General features: G+C 55.1%; 1 protein-coding gene across 1 annotated transcript in view; it reads left to right on the forward strand.

Annotated features, from left to right (window-relative positions):
- Window positions 1-4117: 4117 nt before the first annotated feature.
- Window positions 4118-19095, forward strand: part of OSBPL2 (oxysterol binding protein like 2) — a 39298-nt gene continuing 24320 nt past the window's right edge. The window contains exons 1-3 of the mRNA XM_021677867.1: window positions 4118-4218; window positions 16430-16619; window positions 17505-17605. Coding sequence (XP_021533542.1) covers window positions 17569-17605 — 37 coding nt within the window. The 5' untranslated portion in view covers window positions 4118-4218; window positions 16430-16619; window positions 17505-17568. The remainder of the gene's footprint in view (window positions 4219-16429; window positions 16620-17504; window positions 17606-19095) is intronic.

Here is a 19095-nt window from a genome sequence, read left to right on the forward strand (position 1 = left end):
CTGGGAGGCTCCCACATACACCAGAATGAGAAGGGTCCTGGGACCCCCTGCCTTGGAGGGGGACATTTGTTGGCTTTATTTAAATAGCTTTCCCAAAACCTACTTGACCACAGAACGCTTTCCTCCAGAAACACCTAATAACAGAAAGTCCTTGGGATTCATGGCACCTGGTTTGGGAAGGTGCACTCACAGATGCTGGGCTGCCGCTGGGTACAACAGTAAGTGCTCAATAAATGCTAGGGCTGCTACTGAAGCTAGAAATGGGGCCTATGTCAACTCTATGAGCATGGAAGTCAGGGCCCCACCAGGCCCCTCATGCCTGCTTGTTCTGGCCTCTGCCTTGCCCTTTGTCTCGGCCCCTGGGGGTCAGCTCACTCCTGCCCATTCCTTCCTGGGGCAGACTGACCTCAGGGCCGCCTTCCTCACCCAGAGCCGGGGGGCACTGCTGAATCAGGTGGGGTCGAGCAGGGAAGAGTCGGCTGGCAGAGCCTCAGCGGTGAGGAAGCCGCGGGGTAAAAAGTTGGTAAGAGGAATGCATCTCTTTTTCTTTTGGCAGAATTCAACGGGTGCAGATTGCTCAGGTCCCAAAGCCATGGGGAAAAAAAAGAAAAAGCCCTTTGCCGCTGCTATTGATAACTTGTCTCTCTTCACGTGGTGGGTTCAAAACTAAAAATACTCTCCTCCGACGATGGGGAAGCCGAGTGCTGTCACGTTGCAGAGATGAGAAAGTTGCATGGGGAAGGATCTGCTTGGGGCATGTGAGGGCCAGGGCCAGGCCTCGGTGGCCAGTGCTCTCTGGCTGTCCTGGCTGCATCCAGAAGAAAGATGCCCCAGCATTCCACAGGAGGGACTGGAAGATGTCCTTTCCAAAGGCCTGGGGGTGGGGCAGGGAAAGGAGTAGTTCAGGCCGCGCCCCCTGCAGAGCAAAGGCCAGGCCAGCAATGCTGGGCGCCCAGCACTCTTGAACAACCAGCCCCGGTAGGCTAACGGGGTAGCTCTGGCTGCAGACCTGCTCTGCAGTGGGCAAGTTGCTCTGCTCCCTGAGCCTCAGTTTCCCCGTCTGAAGGGGGAGCGATCATCTCTGTTCTGCCTCCTCATGGTGAGACAGAAATGGAAGGAGGACAATGCAGGTGAATGTGCTTCCTGAGGGCAGGTCGGGGCGCATGTGCCCACAGTTGGGGACTTTTGGAGCCCAGGCTCTGGGCCCACAGGTCAGCCACCCACAGGGCTTGTGGGTCATGGTACCAACTGATGCTCATGCAGGAGCTGGGACTGGGAGGATCCAATTCTGGGGTGGTGAGTGACAGGCAGACGTGACTATAGGGTTGCTCTTGGGCTTGGCCTGGTCTGAGAGCAGTTCCAGTGGGAGCAGACACCCCAAAGGTTATCTACTAGCCCAGCACTTCTCAAAGTTCTGAGAGCACATACATGGATGGATTCTGGGAGTCAAGGCAGACCTGAGTGCTCAGGATGGAGGAGACTCTGAGACAAGCCTCTTGCCATGGGGAAGGTGATTAGTCAGTTGATATCAGGACCCATGAGCCCCCCAGAGGTCCCAGCCACCCAGGAACACCTGGGCGTCTTATTCAGGTGCAGACCCCAGGCAGAGAGGTCTGGGAAGGTCCTCTTCAGCCTTTTCAACAAGCTCATGGGCCATGCTGGGCCATGGGTCTGCAGAACCACGCGGTGCCTGGACCACTTCCTCCCCGCAGGCCTGAGGTGAGTCACTTTCTGGGCCTGAGGCTCAGTCTGAGCCTCTGCACAGTGGACCTGGCACACAGCACCTACTTGATTGGCTGTTGCGCACACGTAAGCCCCTGGACCCTGGAGAACACCAGCTGTCATCACCACCATGATCACTGCATGGCCCCAAACCCTCTGTCTCCTCTTCTGCTCCTGTCTTCCATCCCATTCTTAGAGAATTTTGCCTCTGGAATCAGCCTCTTGACCCAGTGAAGATCATGAAAATTGCTCCTGATTTGGTCCCATGCACCATCCTTCCAGCCATCAACCGAGAGGGGATCCCCACTCAATCCTGGCCATGAGGATCAGGGAGGACCAGCAGCTGACCCTTGGAATTCGGTTTATTGCATCTGTTTAAAGGGGGTAAACTGATATCCCAGCTGCAGGGCCCAACTGCGGTCAGACCCTACCCGATCCCAAGGCCAGGGCAGAGGCGGTCAAGCTCCGCCCCACTGTGGTCCGTGGGCAGACAGGAGACTCTGTCCACTCAAGCCTCTCCTCTGCTGTAAGCTCTCTGATGTTGCACTCGCCCCAGAGGTCATGGCCGAAGGGTGGGCCAGTAGGTTGAACCCCTCCGGGCATGTCCTTTGCATTAGGTCAGAGTCTTGGAGACTCATCAGGGTGATGGATGGTGGTTCTGGGACCCTGCATTGGACTTGGGCCAGGCCCACAAGGGAAGCTTTGGAGTATCTCCATGGCAACGGGCCTTGTCCTTGTCCTGGCTTGGGGGCCTGCACGCACCTTCCGCGCCTGCTGGGGTCGGTTTCTTCAGGGGTAACCATGGCAACGCCTTTGTTTCTGAGGCCTGGCCCCACCCCCTCCCGGTTTCTCTCTACAGCAGAGGTTGGGAGAGCTCCTTTTCAGTCCCAGCAGACCAGCGGCGCCGCTGACAGGGCCCACCAGTGAGCCGGGCCAGCCTCTAGGATGGGGGATGACAGGCTTTCTGGGCCCAGAAATGCAGCCTGGGCCCCCCCCATGCCAGAGACCCCATCCACTCTCTCAGGCCCTCATCTTTAGGGGGCAACCAAGACCTGCTCCTGCCCTCAAGGCACCCCTAGTCCTGCTGGGGGCGACATGCCAGTCCCTCCTCCTTGCTAGAAATGAGGAATCACGTTCTGAGGAGGGAGCGCAGAGGCTCCAGTGGGTCTGGCTTTGTGGAAGAGGCGGCAATGAGCAGAGCCATTTCAATGTACCACATGGTCACGGGTAGTCTATCGGTACTCTCAGGGTTGCAGGGACCTGGTACTCCTTTGTACTCTAACAGGCTTAAGCAGCAAAGAAAACAGAATAGCTCATATAACTGAAAAGTCTAGGGCAGAGCTTGCTTCAGGTGTAGCTCTTCCAGGTGACCCAGGATATCTGCTTTTGCGCTCCTCTGGGCTGGCTTCATTCCTTGGTGGCTTCTCCCCTCATGGTGGCAAGTTGCCCACTAGTAGCTCCAGACATGCATCCTTCTCTCATCCAGCCTAGTTCCTTCTGGAGAGGTCTGTGGGTAGATGGGAGAGTCATTTGGCCTCAGCCTTCTTTCTGGCCTGAGCTCTCTGACTCCCTGCAGAAGTCCCAGGGCTGACCCTCATTGGCCAGGACAGGGTCTCTTGCTCACCCCTGAACCAGATGCCATGACTCTGAGCAACTAGCCTGGTTCCTGTTACTCCAAACCAGACCCATGATTTAAATGGGATGAGGGTGGGATAAATATGGTTTGCAAAGGAAAATCCGGGTGCTCATAGGCTCAGGGAGATTATTCAACTTGCCCAAAGCCACACAGCTGATAAGGATGCAAACTCAGGGTCTGACTCCAGAGCTTCTGGGCTCCATCACGGAGCCACTACAGATCAGCGGGTTTTAAACAGAGGACTGAACTGTCAGGAAGGCAGCCAGAGGGTAAATTGGTGCCGAGTTTTGATGAGAGATGAATGGTATGCCAAGAAGGGTGGACGATGGGGAGCCCTGAAAGACGCCTGAGCTGAGGGGGACAGCTTTGGGAGGATGATTCCCGCCTCCGCCCGTCCCTAGGAGTTGGGAACTGCGGGCGCAGAGCCACCTGCCCGCGGAGCGCCCCCGCCACCTGACTCGCTGTTTGTAAACTCAACTCGTCCAGCCACGCCCCTTCCTCCCTCTCTCCCGCCCCTTTAGGGTCAATATCTGCATAACCCCGCCTCTCCCTGCTGTGACTGGCTATCCGTGACATCACTCTTCCGCCTGGGCGGGACTCCCAAGCGGCGAGGGGGGGTTGTCGCTCCCGCGAAACGAGTAGCATAGTCCCGCCTCCCGGCGCGACCCTCGGGCAGGGCGCTGATTGGGCGGGCGGCGGCTGACGCTCTGGCGCCGGACGCGGCGAGTGGCGAGCGCGGGCTGTCAGTCTGCCCGGCGGCCGGCCGCACTTCCGCCTCGGTGTCAGCGGGTCGCGGGCCTGCGGGGCGGGGGCGGGGTGGGCGGCGAGGCTCGGCGGGCGCCGGAGGGACCGCGGTCCAGGTGAGCGGCCCGGGACCTCGGCCCTGCGTCGGCGGGGTTCGGGCGGGCGTTGGGCGGGCGGGGGGCCGGGGGGGGGCGGGGGGGGGGGGGGGGAGGGGAACCGTGGTCCCGTGTTCCCCGCCCGCCGGCCAGGCCCGGCCCCGGCCCCCGCTCCCCAACCCCGGCCCGACCCCCGCCGTCCGCCCCGCCGGCCCGCCAGCCCGCGGCCCCGGGGAAACTTGGGAGGAAAGTTGGCGGCGGGCGGGGGGCGGCGGCGCGGGCCCCGCGTCGCCGGGCAACTGCGGCGCCGGAAGCCGGGTGGGCTGGGAGGCCGGGGCGCGCCTGCCGGCCCCACTGGCAGTCGGGGGGGCGGGGGCGCGCTCGGGGGTCGCACGCGCGCCGCGCGGAGGGCAGCGCCCCGCGGGGACCCGGCCGCTCAGGCGACCACCTGTGGGAGGAGGGCTGGGGCGCCCCGCACCTCGCGGGCCGTCCGGTCGTCGTGCTGCGGGCGCTCCTGGCCCGGCTCAGATGTCACCCAAGTTAGACGTGAGCTCTGATGGCACAGGGAGCCTCCGGACTTGTTGAGTGCACGCGCAGGTCAGGGCCGCGGGCAGGCGCGGGGTCGGGCCTCCCGCCTGTGCTGAAGGAGAAGCTGGGGCCAGCAAGGTGCTCCGGGGGAGCCGTGCTCACGTCCCCGAATCTTCATCCTGAATGTCAGTCCAGGACCAGCTGCCGACCGACTGGAGCCAGCAGGTGCAGCGTTAGCCTCTTTTCAGGACCGCCTGGGCGCATCTGGAGACCTGGCCTCGTTCAGTTCGGTTCAGTGGGCATTTCTACCATGCCCGCCGCCTGCCTGGCCGCCTGTGGCCTCACCCCTCCAACCCAGTGGGGATGTTGGGAGGCCACAGCCCTGGGGCTGCAGGGGGACCCAGGTCCTGGTGGCTCCTTGCTGGGCAGCAAGGTGGAAGACCCTTCCTGACGTTGTCTGCTGGGCAGTGGTTTCCTGTCTCCCCTAGCTGCAGTTCCTTCCTCTGGGACATGTGTCATTTACCTGCAGGGCTGACGAGCATATGACACGGTGGCACATAGTAGGTGCTCCAGATGGCTAGTTCCCTTTCCTCTTGCTTTGGACAGGAACCTTATGGGCTTTACTTCCTCCTTGTCCAGCGCAGTGCGTGCCTGGTGCTGTCACTGAGAACATGACCGTGCAAGGATGATTGAGTCTCCCCGGTAGAATTTGCTTTTCCTGTTTGCATCACATGTCCTTGTGTTAATAACAGCTCCTAACTCACGTGGCGTTAATATGTAAGTTGTTTTCCCAGGACTGCTGTGAGCACATTAGATCCACTTCATTCATGTAGTGCTGACATTTTTGGTGTATTCATGAGGAAGCTGAGGAACAGAGAGGTTAGGTGACTTACTCTAAGTCACACAGTAGTAGATGAGGGAGCAGGGATTTGAACCCAAGTAGGCTGGCTTTAGAGTTTACACTCTTAAATATCTCTCCATATTGCCTTTTGAAACCAAAATTATTTACAATCTACTCTTTGCATTTTCTTCTGGACTATTCTAATTGCGCTGCATTACTCTGTCTAAATTGTATTTCTTACAACATATATACCTGATTTTCATTTTTTGTGAGCATGAGTGTTTATAAAACCATTTTATTTCTTCTAAAAGAAAGTAATTCTCCATCTGGCTATCCCAGATTTTGCTGAAATAGTCCCCCTGCCGCCCACCTCCTTGGTCAGCAGTGAGGTGGTTGAGGTCCGCTGCGTGGAAGGCCGAGTGAAGGAGCAGGCTGATGATGGACACACGCCCAGAACTACAAGGTTGTGGCCCGCACTCAGCTCTGAGCACACCCCCTGCAGCCGCTGGGAAGCATGCACTTCGGGCGTTCCGTGTCCCAGGCGCGTGTCGGGGTCAGACTGGTGTTCTGTGTGACACTGCTCATGGGTACCACTTGACTTTCACCCTCGTGTCCCTTAGCCGTGCCCTCTGCCCTCCGGGAAATGCAGGCAAATGAGTCTTTTAAGATTTTATTACTTTCAGCTAATTATAAAAGTGACGTTTGCTTTTTGGTGGGGAAGTTTTTGAAACTTGTTATGTATTCTTGTACTGTCTTCACACAGGGGGTCAGCTGTCTCTTGCAAGTGATTTCTTTAGTATTTCCGTGAAAAGCCAGGGCCTCGTCTTTTCCTGGGACTTTGGCTGTGGCGGCCATGAGGCAGGTGGGCTCACAGTGAGGGAGAGCCGTGATGTCGGTCCTTGAGGTGGCCGGCGTGTTGCATTCAAGAGTTAGGTCATTCTGAAGGCGGTGGGGGCAGCGGGAAGCGCCCTGGCGGGGGGCACGCAGGTTCTGGCTATGGCACTCTGACCTCGGGGCGGGCAGGGTGACTTCTCTTTTCATGCTTCCAGGATCTGTGGCTGTAAATCGGGTTACTGTGAGGGATGTATGTGACAGTGTCGTGGCGAGTGCCCAGTATTGTCAGAGGTGCTCCGCACACCTTCAGTCCCCGACCGGAGAGCGTTGATGTTGGCCGTGATGCACAGACACACACGGATGCAGGTTAGAAGTGAAGCCCAGGGCATCTTTGGTAGGCAGGGCTACGTCCTGTTGAAATGAGTTACAGTAAACTTGCTAGTTCCAGCTATTGAGGTGAGGTTGTACAGGACTTATGCAAGCACCCCTGGCCCCATGGGGATCCCTATAACTCAGCAGAGGGCCCTGCACGCATGTGGACGTAACCCTGCACTTCGCCGTTGGGGGCGGACACTGGGCTTGCTGTTGAGCGCGCACTGCCTCATGAGCGGCTCAATTCTGAGCTTGGAGCACTGACTCGTAGCTTGAGCCTGAGAAGGAGTTAGTGTTCGAACATCACTGATTAATAAAAAGTACCTCCGTCCTCAGGGTTAGTATCTTAGGTTCTAGTATGTAGGTTCTTTAAACGCAGATTCCACGTACAGTGACTGACCTGTGTGTCTCTGCGGTCAGTTGTGCCCTTTCAGAGCGTTTGGTGTTGGAGTGCGTGGTGCTCGGGTTGGGGTCAAGCCCCGACTCAGAAGCATGGTGTGGGGTATGGCCCATCCTGGCAGCTCTCCTTAATAAACATGTGACTGAGAGCCACGTAGACATATCTGTGAACTTTATGGTGTTTTTCCCTTTTCTTTCCAAACTCAGAAAACAACTTCGGGTTATCTGGCAGAATTTCAAATCACCATTCTTTCAACTGGATCTTCAGGTTACCCAAATACTATAGTCTTTGTGTTGAGCTAAACAGTGGAAGTAAGCCCTTACAAACTACTGTCTTGGGGCACCTGGCTGGCTCAGTCACTAGAGCATGCGACTCGATCTTGGGGTGGCGAGTTCCGAGCCCCACGTTGGGTATAGAGATAACTTAAAAGTTTTTTTTTTAAGATTTTATTTGAGAGAGAGAGAGCATGAGAGAGAGAGCGAGATCACGAGCAGTGGGGAGGGGTAGAGGGAGAAGCAGGCTCCCCGATGAGCAGGGAGCCAGATTCAGGGCTCCCTCCCAGGACCCTGGGATCATGACCTGAGCACAAGGCAGATGCTTAACTGAATGAGCCACTCAGGCGCCCCCAAAATAAAAAAAGAATCTTAAAAAAAAATGAAAAGGACTGTCACGAGGAAGCGTGTTGTTGGCAGATCCCGGCCTGCTCTCTGCCTCTGCTCGCTTCATCGGACTGTCACAAGGAAGCGTGTTGTTGGCAGATCCCGGCCTGCTCCCTGCCTCTGCTCGCTTCATCTTTCTGTCAAGGTGGACCCTGCAGGGTTGTTTTGAGACACAAACTCTGGGCTTAGTCCTGGCCGACCTGGTCCCTGGCTGCACAGCCGTGGGGCCTGGCTGGGGGGGGGCGGAGGGGAGCGCTGTTCTGGGCATCATCACACCAAGATGGTCTATTCCGGAAACCCCGGGTCCCTGGGTGCTCGGGATCTGGGGCCGTCCCCAGGGCTGTGGCCTGTCGGCAGTGGGAACTGCCTGGGTGGACAGGCCTGACTGACTGCTGAGTTATACCTTTACGAAGGGTTATAAGGTGCCTGGAGTAAGGCTTGTTCCAGGCTGGTGCAGGGGTTCTGGGGAGAGAGCGCGATATGCATGAGCATGGTCTGTAGGAGAGCTGTACTGAATCCAGATTTTAGAAAAAACTATGGCAGCCACGGGGCAGGGAAGGCTGTGTGTTTTACTGAACAAAAGAAGGCTGATCAAAGGCTGGTCGTGAGAAAAGTTGAGCTGCAATCTGACACCCTGAGCCACCTGCTCGGCTGGAAAGTGACTTTTACTGCCTTAAAACCAGCGTGACTGTATGATTTAACGTCCAAACTGGAAACCTGTAGAGTGAAAAGAAGCACCATGAAGAATGACCATGGTGACAGGTGCAGCGGGGGCTGTGTGGTCACACTATCAGGCACCGGAGAGGGAGAGGGATCCTGTTGAGTTAGGTACCGAGCACCTCTGTTCCAGGGACTCAGTACCCAGAGGGAGAGGACTGCAGGAGGGGTCCCCTGTGCTGGGGGCCAGCTCCCTGAGAGGTGCTGTGGCTTCTTTCTCTACGGCAGCTGGGCTTTGGGTGGAATGCTGGTGCCTGTCAGGGTAGAAGGCTCCTGGATTAGCATCATGGGGTTCTTAAACTGGCTTCTCATCAGAAAAACCTGGGGAGGGCGCCTGGGTGGCTCAGTCGGTTAAGCGACTGCCTTCAGCTCAGGTCATGATCCCAGGGTCCTGGGATCGAGCCCTGCATCGGGCTCCCTGCTCTGCGGGGAGCCTGCTTCTCCCTCTCCCACTCCCCCTGCTTGTGTTCCCTCTCTCGCTGTGTCTCTCTCTGTCAAATAAATAAATAAAATCTTTAAAAAGAAAAACCTGGGGAGTTTTGTAAGAAGTGTAGGTTCAAGGCCCTGCCTCAGATCTCCTGGATCTGGGCTTCCAGGGATGTGTGTGGCCTCCTGCCATTATTCTGATGGGCCTGGTGTGGCCGGGGTTTGGGGTGGGGGGAGGATGCTCCCTGTGGATTCTTGGATTCTCAGCGCCCTGCATGGCGCCACTGGCCTGGGGGCTGCTTGGCGGTTTTCTGTGAGCACAGCCTGTAGGCCGTGGTCGGAGCTCCCTGTCCAGTGTCCTCCCGTATTCTCTCAGGCTGCGTGTTGGAACCCCTTTTTTCTGTGTCACAGAATGACGAGATGGATTAAAACAAATGTGTGTACGAAAGCTGGCATTCATCCTTGGTGCTGGATTCTAAGCTCCTGTTCCTCAAAGTGTGTGATGTGTTTCTGGCGCTCGCTGTTGCACGATAAGCAGGTTGGTCGAGAGGAGGCCAGGAACTAGAGGGAGATTGTCGTGGGTGGTGGGGCGCTCCGCTCCCACCTGCTGAGCCGGGCGGCCGGCCCAAGTCCCAGCGGGAGGTGCGGCTCCCCCGCTGCCGCTCCCGGGGCGAGGCTGGTCTACCCTCCACCTGCCTTTCCAGGCCACCCTGTTGGCATGGAGAATGGTAAATAATCAGCGATTAACACGAACGTTTGTTTACGTAGCATGATGAGTTCGTTTACCTTCGTCAAGCCTAGAAGCACTCTGTTTCTTGCGTGGACTCCTAACAAAACCCAGCCGTCCTTGTGTGATGGCCACTAAACTGGCCCCGCGGGTCTGGATGTGAGTCTGGATGTGATGCAGCACCTTCTTAAGGTAGGGCTGCCGCTTGCCCATCTGTGGGAAAGCAGAGCTGGAATCTTCCCCTCGGTGCAGAAGCTATAAATTCTGTCCCGTGTCAGGCAGCTGATTTCTGTGATGATGAGACGGACCTGGGAAGGCAGAGACTGAGAGCCACACACATCGGAACACACAGCTCCCTCCTTGTGCTCTGAAAACGGCACCCTCATGGAGCTTCACGTGCCCCTGGATGGAACCATGTTCCACACAGGTCTCAGGAAGCAGTGTCTGAAGGTCCGACTCTGCTCCTGCCCGTAGTCAGTGAGACCCGGGTGTGAGAGGTGCCCCGGGGGGTGGGAGGCAGACAGCTACATGCGGCTCCCCTTGTGAAGGAGGCTGTGTGCCCAGAGCAGGTTGTCCACCAGCTGCGGGAATAGGAGGGCCTAACCTTTCCTTAGCGGGTAGCAGTAGGCATGGCTCAGTGAGTGCAAGTTGAGCAGTCCAGGGCTTGGAAATTAGAAGGAACAGCAGGCTTGGCCCCATGTCCTTACTGTGGGTTTGGGGAAGGCTGCTGCTGGTGGGACTGGCCCCTTGCTTCCACCGCTCCCTGCTCTGCCGGCTGCCTCCTTTCCGCATGCGTCCAGGTGGCAGGACCACCAGAGCTGTCCAGGGCTCCCGGGTGGTCAGCGTGAAAGTCACCCACGGTCTCAGCCCAGTGAGGCCCTGGAGCATTGCGTCCGGGGTGGATGCTTAAGTGGAAGGCGTTCAGTTCATTAGCACACATGAAAGTAAGCATTCCCTTTGTCTGACCTGTCAGCCACATTTCAGGTGCTCAGAGGCTACTGCACCAGACCGAGCAGATGAGTGCGTCTCCAGCAGGACTGGAGGTTCTGGCTCTGGAGCCAGTGCAGGTCGAGTCTTTGTTTCCATTAATTTTTGGTGTTTTACAGAAGAAAGAAACCGGGAACTATGGCATAGTGGGGCATCAGTAGGGCGAGGGTCTTTAGGATTCCAGGTGACAGGTGGGTTTTGTGTGCAGAGCGGACATTTAAAGACTAAAATGCTAAAACATGAGTGACCACAAGGGCCGTGTAGCCAGGAAGCACTGTCTGCCCGCAGCGGCATGGCTGTGGGAGGGGTGAGGTCTCTGGAGGCACGGGGACGTGTGGCTCCGGGCCCCTTGCTCCTGCCTTAGGGGCTGCCTAGTGGAGAGATCCAGTGGGCTGTGGCCACCTCAGGGCCGGCCTTCTCCTTGGGGTGTGTTAGCGTCACCAAGCAGCCTTGGTTTCACTCTTCTGATTTCCTTCTCCCACCTCTGTCTTTCCGTTCTTTACTTCCCACTCGTGGCTAATTGTGTGCATCGTGTGCTGAACTGTGTGGCTCACACTCAGGAGTGACAGTGTTTCCCGTTCTTGATGGGCCACTCTGATAACATCTTGGTGTCGTGGGAGGATCTTTCCAGGGTCTGCCCGCCAGGCTGCCCGTGGGGAAGGAGAGCCCCTGCAGGGAGGCAGCGGAGACTTTGGTTTTCTCCATCACTAGCCTGAGGCTCCCCGTGTCCTCGGCACTGTGGATACGCACAGGTTTCCAGAAGCGTTTGGCTTTGACCTTAAGAGCCACAGGGTGCTGAGAGCCTTGCAGCTGCTGGTGGAGGCGGCCGCTGCCCGCTCACCTCCGTTTCTGACAGGCGTGACAGAAGCCCAGTTTTAGGCAGTGAAGCCATCAGGCCCAGGGCTTTTCTTCACTGTGAGATCTTTGATCACTGATTCAATCTCCTTACTAGTCAGAGATTTTCTGTTTCTTTGTGAGTTGGTCTCGGTGGGTCCTGTGTTTCTGGGAATCTGTCCGTTGCAGCGAGGGTATCCAGTTGGTTGGCGTGCCCTTGCTCACAGCACTCTCATTCAGTCCTGTCTGTTTATGTAGACTTGGTAGTAATGTCCAATTGTAGTTGCGTATTGTCTCTTTTTCTCTTAGTGTACCTAGCTGCAGGTGATCAATTTTGTTGGTCTTATCAGAGAACCAAGTTTTGGTTTCATTGATTTTTCTGTTTTTCTATTCTTCTTATTCCCTTATATCTGCTAACATTGGTATTTGTTCTTTTTCCTTCGATTGTAAAGTTGTTGATTTGAGACTTTTTTCTTATTTTTTGATGTTGGTGTTGTTTCATCGAGTTCCCCTCAGCACTGCTTTCGCCACATCTCCTAAGTTTGCATATGTTGCATTTTCATTTTCATTTGTTTCTAAGTATTTTCTAATTTCTCCTGTGATTTCTTTGATCCCTTACTTAAGAGCCTGCCATTTAATTTCCACAGTTTTGTGAATATTCCGGTTTTCCTTTTGTTATTAATTTCTAACTCATTGCCTCACAGGCAGAGGAGATGTTTTGCATGAGGTCTAGTTTGTGAAATCTATTGAGATGTAGTTTGTGGCCTAACATGTGGTCTCTGCTGGACACTGTCCCGTGTGCTTGAGAAGAACGTGTATCTGCTGGTGCTGTTGGGTGGCACTTTCTGTGTGCGTCTTCAACCTGCTTGGTTGGTGGTGTGAAGTCCTCTGTTTCCTTACATACCTTCCGTCTGGTTGATGCTTGCCAATGCATTTTTAAATTATTAAATAGAATTTATTTATTTATCTATAAAAGTACTTTTGGAATATTCATATTGCTAGTGTTTTTTTCTTTCTTTGTGAAGATCACACCTTGTGACCATGAAGATTAACCTCTGGGTCCTTTAGCTAGTCACTTACTCCGACGTGAGTAGATCTGTTTTTCTGGGAGAACCGTACCGGTGGATTTGCAAGCCTGGAGTGGTATTTGTACAGGGGTAGTGGGACATTTTGCATTTGGAGCCAGGCTCCTGGACGTATGGATGGCAGTCAGTGCATACCGTGAAGAGAGCTGGATGGGGCTCTTCTCAAGGGGGTGGGCATTTTGTGGGAGACGGGGAGGAATGGTGGTGTCCTGGGCTGGTGTCCCCCTGAAGAGGCTGGGAGTGAGGATCCACTGCAACCCCTGGTGGGAGGCCCCCACATGGAGGGATCAAGACCTCCGCCTCCTTCGTCTGTTCCCTCCATGAGGCCAGGTCAGCCCTGTGGCATCGCCCTTGGGCCTAAGGGCAGTGCAGAAGGACAGCAAGATGACAGGAAGCCAGGGAAGATGCGCAATACAGGCTTAGTTTCCTGGGCTTTCTCTGCAGTTAGAAGAGGGGACAGTTGAACAGAAACAGCTAATTAAAAAAAAAAAAATCCTTTCCTGAAATACTGTCTTCATGGATGCACAATAAAATCTGCCTGAAGAAGAACATATGCAGGAATACTAAATTCTGCCTTCTTGTTGATGCTGTTTCTTGAACAGTTGACTGTCTGTACATCCGTCTACTGTGGTAGAGGGCTGAGTTACAAAGCCTAAGTGCCCTCAGGTGCATATCTTTCTGGCCTGGGGAGGGGGGGCTTTATGCATACGGCCCTGCACTCCCCTCCGCAGGGTGTGTGGGTCAGATTTGGGGGTGGGAGACCCACGTCCAGCGCCCCAGGCGGCTCAGCTTGCAGGCGGGTGACCAAGTGCTGCAGGGCCCAGGGCAGCGGGAGCCCCCTCCTGTGCGACGAGGTCAGGTGGGTGGGCGGGCGTGTGAAGGACCCAGGGCTGGAATGCTCACGGGAAGCCTGCCCCACAGAGGCCTCCCAGAGCCCCCCCCGCCCCAGGCCTGGTACCAGGTGGCAGTTGGCGGATGTTTGTGGAAGGCGTGAGGGAAGTCGCCGTTTCGTATTGATGGTCTGTGGCAGTGGGGAGTTCGATTGCCCAGGCAAAGTGAAGAGGACCGCTCTTTCAGGAATTACCTCGAGACTGTTGGAATTAATTACTGAACTTGTAAAATGTGAGCCAGCCTGAGGGGTACTATGAAAACTCCGTCGTTGGCCTTGTGGAGCGCTCGGGTGGGGTTTATGAACGAGGCCTTCCCGGCAGGGTCCGCTCCTCAGCGGAGGCCGGGCTGATAGCCAGCGTTTGTCCAGCCTGCCAGAGCCTCGGTGTGAAGATTTCCATACATTTTGATTGACTTACTGTTAACATTAGGACTTTTGTTCTGGGTGAGAAAGTGTATAAAAAAGGAAAACGTCATGGCCTTTAAGGTACCTTTCATCCTGGGAGATCGTCAGTGCACAGGAAGGCAGGCGGCAGAGCCCGAGGGCCCCCCGCGTGGACACCCTGGCTTCCGCAGTGACCGGCTTCGGCCGCGGGTCAGCCCCGCCGTCTGCTTCCAAGTTACGTGGAGGAAGCTCCCAATGTGTCTTCGTCCACCCGAATTTCAGTGTGTAGCTCTAAAGAGAAGGCCCCTTGTAAAGAATGCCATTACGACACCTGGGCCTTTTTTTAAAAAGTACCTTATTTGAGGTTTAAGTGATGTCCAACGAAGTAGCCATATGTGAGCCGAACCGTAAGTTTTGACCCACGTACACACCCCGACCCTCCCCGCTGTCGGGATCGCAGGCCGGTCTCCACTGTCCGCCGCGCAGTCGTCCTGGGCGGTGCCTGCCGACCGTTCCCGGGTGCGGTTGGACGCGTAGCTGACGGGCCCCAGCACCCGGGGGACCACCCTCCCCGCGCCCTCCCCGTCCTTTGTGCTCTGTGGCTCCGAGAAGCTGGGTCTGTCCTGCACGCTTCCTGAGAGTCTGGGTTTTGCCGACTCTGTCGTCGGGCTGGAGCTCAGCGTGTTTCTCCGTGTTCCTGATGGTGGTGGTTAGAGCTGGAGGCCGGGCCACGTCTGGGCTGGAGTTTCTGGGCGCAACGGCGGAGAGGGGGCGGCACGCTCCTGTGCGGGGGGGCACATGGTGCACCTGGCTCGGGTCCCGCAGCGCTGCTGGTGGGCGGCACGGGGACGGCACGGGACGCGGTCACTCGTCCGGGTCACGCAGCAGTGCTGCGCCCTCACTCTCACTGCCTCTGCACAGATTTGTCAGAGCCTGTCTGTCAAGGGGCAGTTCTCTGTCGTTCGGCCCGACGGGGGCCCAGAGCCCGCGCAGGAAAGAAGGCTGGGTGGAGGCTTGGTGCTCCCCTGTTGCCGACTGGTTTCAGAAGGGTGTGTGGGCATCACCCAGGGTGACCACCTTGTCTCCTTCCCAGCATCTGTGGGAGCTCGAGGGCTTAGCTGTGTCCGACGCGTCTCCGTCTCTTGCCGTGTGCTGGCGCCCGGTCGGTTCCCTTGTTGCAGCGGGAGCCTCTGTGGGCTCATCCTGAGCCTTGTGACACGACCCGCTGGCTTCGTGCTGCCTGAGAGGGATCCCAGTCCTGGATTCCGCCATTTCTCCTCCAGGGACCCTGGTTCCTTTGAGTGGCTGTGTGTTGTAGATGGGACACGTCATGTCGGAGAGGAATTGGAGGAAGCAGTAACTTCTCTAATGTGCTCAGGCAACAAATCCTGGACTGCTGAGTGAGGCTTTGTATGGATGTTTCCAGAAGTTGCCCAGTGCCTGGCTCCGCATGGTGGGAAAGAGAAAGGGATCTCTGAGAGAACCTTTCAGGGCAGGAAGAATGGAGTAACTTCATGCCGATTTGTTTCATAGTGTGGAAGCTCGCGTATGCTCAGGACAGGGCCAGAGATGAGCCGCTTTGGAGGCGTCACCCAGTGATGTGTCCAAGGATGGAGGGCACGTCCCTCCCTGGGGACCGTCTGCGCCTTCGCTGCCCTCAGAACCGGGAGGAGGGCTCTGGGCCCCACCTCAGTGCTACTAACACAGTTAGACATAGACTCAGCTTGTTTTCATAAAAAGTCAAACCTTTTGGGACAAGGGTGACTTTCTGCTTCAGTCTCTTGCTGTTTATAAGATACTGCTCTTCATAAAGGGATGCGTGAGTTCTGCTAAAATAATTTTGAGAAAATATAAGTCGATTTCAGTTTGTGTCAAAAGCAGCTCACTTGGGCGCCTGGGTGGCTCAGATGGTTAAGCGTCTGCCTTCGGCTCAGGTCATGATCCCGGAGTCCATCGGGCTCCCGGCTCAGCGGGGAGCCTGCTTCTCCCTCTGACCCTCTCCCCTCTCATGCTGTTTCTCTCTCGCTCGCTCTCTAAAAAATAAATAAAATCTTTAAAAAAAAAAAAAAAAGCAGCTCACTTATCCAGCTGCCTTAATTCTCTGGGATGGAAACTTGGTTTGAAGTTGGTGTGACACACGTACTCAAACATCACTGTGTACTTTCTTGTTTGCAGCGACCTTCAGCGGGAGGTTCTGGGGTGTGTTGGAACCCCAGACGTGTGAGCACCTCACCACAACTGACCTGCCCTTCCGCCTGTCCAGCAACTTCCCCTACCTCAATCATTCCATGGTTTTCTTTTTTAAAGAGTGGAGGGGGGAGAGAGCGAGCGAGCGCATGAGGTGGGAGGGGCAGAGGAAGAGAGAATCTCAAGCAGGCTCCACACCCAGCACAGAGCCCATTGCGGGGCTCGATCTCACATCTCACAACCCTGAGATCACGACCTGAGCCTTTAAAAACAAGAGCCAGACGCGCCCCTCGTTCTTTTCTTTTTTTTTTTTTTAATTTATTTTTAAAAACAGAAGTATAGTTGACACAATGTTACATTAGTCTCAGGTGTACAACCCTGTGATGCTGAGCTCACAAGTGTAGCTGCCATCTGTCACCACGCCGCACTGTCTCAGCGCCATCAGTGACATCCCCGTGCTGTGCCTTTGATCCAAGACGGTTCACTCCACAGCTGGAAGCCTGGCCCTCCCCCTCCCCCTGGCAACCGCCAGTCTCTTCTCTGTATGTACAGGTCTGTCTCTGCTTTGTTTGTTTCCTTGTTTATTCATTTGTTTTTCGATTCCACATGTAAGTGAAATTGTATGGTATTAGTCTTTCTGTGACTTGTTTCACATAATAATACCCTTTAGGTTTATTCATGTTGTTGCAGATGGCAAGATTTCATCCTTTTTATGGCTGAGTAATATTACACACACACACACACACACACACACACTGAGTAATATTACACACACACACACACACACACACACACCCAATCTCTGTCCATGGACACTTTGTGGCTTCTGCGTCTTGGTTATTGTAAATATTGCTGCGGTAAACATAGGGGTGCATTTATCTTTGAGAATTAGTGTTTTTGTTTTCTTCGGGGTAAATACCCAGCAGTGCAATTACTGGATCATAGGATAGTTCTATTTTTAACTTTTTGAGGAACCTCCACACTGTCTTCCACAGTGGCTGCACCAGCTTGCATTCCCACCCACAGTGCATGAGGGTTCCTTTTTCTCCATATCCTCACTGACACCTGCTGTTTCTTGTGTTGTTGATTCTAGTGTTTAGCATTTTCTTATACAACTGTAGATAATGATTTTTAAAAATAACTTCAGATGATTACTTATTAATCTATTATTCATTGATGGATATTTATATTGTGCATGTTTCTCTCATATTTTTTGAAATCATACATTTGTTAGATCATTCATTTAATTTCTTTGCTTAAATTGTAATTGAGATTGATTTCAAGAATGGTGATTGGGTATTTTTTAAATGTTTCTAAACCATAAAACTTTTGAAAGCTAAGTATACAGAAATGTGTTTCCCCTTAGATCTCCAGTGCCTGTTGGGTTTTTACCAAAAGGAAAGTTGACAGCATACGATTCCTTACACGTCAATGTAGGTCCAGTACGATGACTTCGTAGAAAGGCCAAGACCAGGCGGCAAGGGAGCCCGGCTACCGAAGGATGAACAGCGAGGAGGAATTCTTCGATGCCGTCACAGGTGAGCGGGGCAGGAACTGACTCCGGGGCCGCGGTGTCCCGGTCCCAGACTTGGCCTTGGGGGCATGAGAAGGCTCGGTAAAGCCGTGCAGGCAAGAGATGGGAGCCTTCGTTGGCACTGACAACTGAGCAGAAGCATGTGGGGGGAGGCTCTGGGCCACACGTGATCACAAGAAAGGGCAACCGAGTTTCATCTTTAAAAGAGTTACCCTGGAGTGTAAACGCTTTTATTTGCATCCCTAAGTGAGATGCTCAATTTTCTTACGTCATTTGTAGTCACTGATCAAGCCTTGCTGTCTTCACATTAGAACTAGATCTGGTTTAGCTTCGCTTTCCCAAGACTGTTGTCGGGACTGATACGCACCCTGTCGTCTGTCCCATAGATGACGGTGTGAGCCTGCCAGGAACTAGTGTGTGGCAGGGCCTATGTGTACGTGTGCGGGGTGGGCGCGGGGTAGGGGAGGGCAGGCTGGGCTGGCCCAGCTCACACTGACTTAGAACGGCCTCTTCTCCCTGTCGCTGGGAAGAAGCCCCGAGCACCTGAGGCAGCAAGCGCGCCGTGACCGTATGCTCCTCACAACCCTTGACGTTGAAGCTGGCCATTCCTTCTCCTCCCGCCATCCCTCATGATCAACATTTGGAACGTCGTGTGTCATCTGCTGAGGACTGTTAGTGGTGGGAAGGGACTTCAGGAGACTCTTGTAGTCCAGTTCCCTGCTTGTTAGGTAGAGGATTTTAACGGCAACTCTGAATTGCTTCTCGGGGCCAGGTTTTTAGTGACGGACTCTCGGGTCAGCGGGGCTCCTTCTGCCTGCTCGATTGCTGTGACTGTGCCCTCTGGGCCTGCTTGGTGGCGTGTGCCGCCCCATTGGTCTCGTGGAGCCCCCGCAGGGCTCTCGGGGCGTCCGTCACTCACCAGCCACGCTCCTCCCCCCAGACCCAGGGTCACAGCGGGTTGGTGGACTGGCAGCCCTGGACTACTGACTTCTTCTTTGAAACCCAAGAAGCAGGAGGCGCTGAGCTGCCTACGGTTTTCAGAGGCCAAATTATTAAGTCCTCTTCCGTGATCTCATGGCTGCAGTGCTCCTCCTAGATGTGCTCCTGGGAAGCACGTTGGTCTGCCTGACCTGCTCACTCCTCAGTCACCGCTCACAGCTGATTCCCGCCAAGCATGGTGGTCGATAGGGACTCAGGCCCTTGGGCCACCGGGCCCTTGCGGGGGCGACTGCGTCTGTAAGCAAGAGAGCCGGCCTTGCCGCACCCCTCTCTTTGGGGTCTCGTAGGAAGTTTCCTTTCGCCTGGGACCAGTGTAGCTAGATTCCTGAACATCTCTGAACTTGGCCTGGAGGGTTTTCTCCAGAGAGGACTTGAGCTTTGTGCAGCGTGCTGTTTGGAGAAACTCATCTCTGCCTCTGCTCATGGCAGGGGCATGTCCCTGAGACAGGCGGAGGCAGCTGTCTGGGGACAGTGCTTTCTCACCTCAGTCCTTCG

The sequence above is a fragment of the Neomonachus schauinslandi genome, chromosome 10 (assembly GCF_002201575.2).
Source record: "Neomonachus schauinslandi chromosome 10, ASM220157v2, whole genome shotgun sequence".
NCBI classification, from domain to species: domain Eukaryota; kingdom Metazoa; phylum Chordata; class Mammalia; order Carnivora; family Phocidae; genus Neomonachus; species Neomonachus schauinslandi.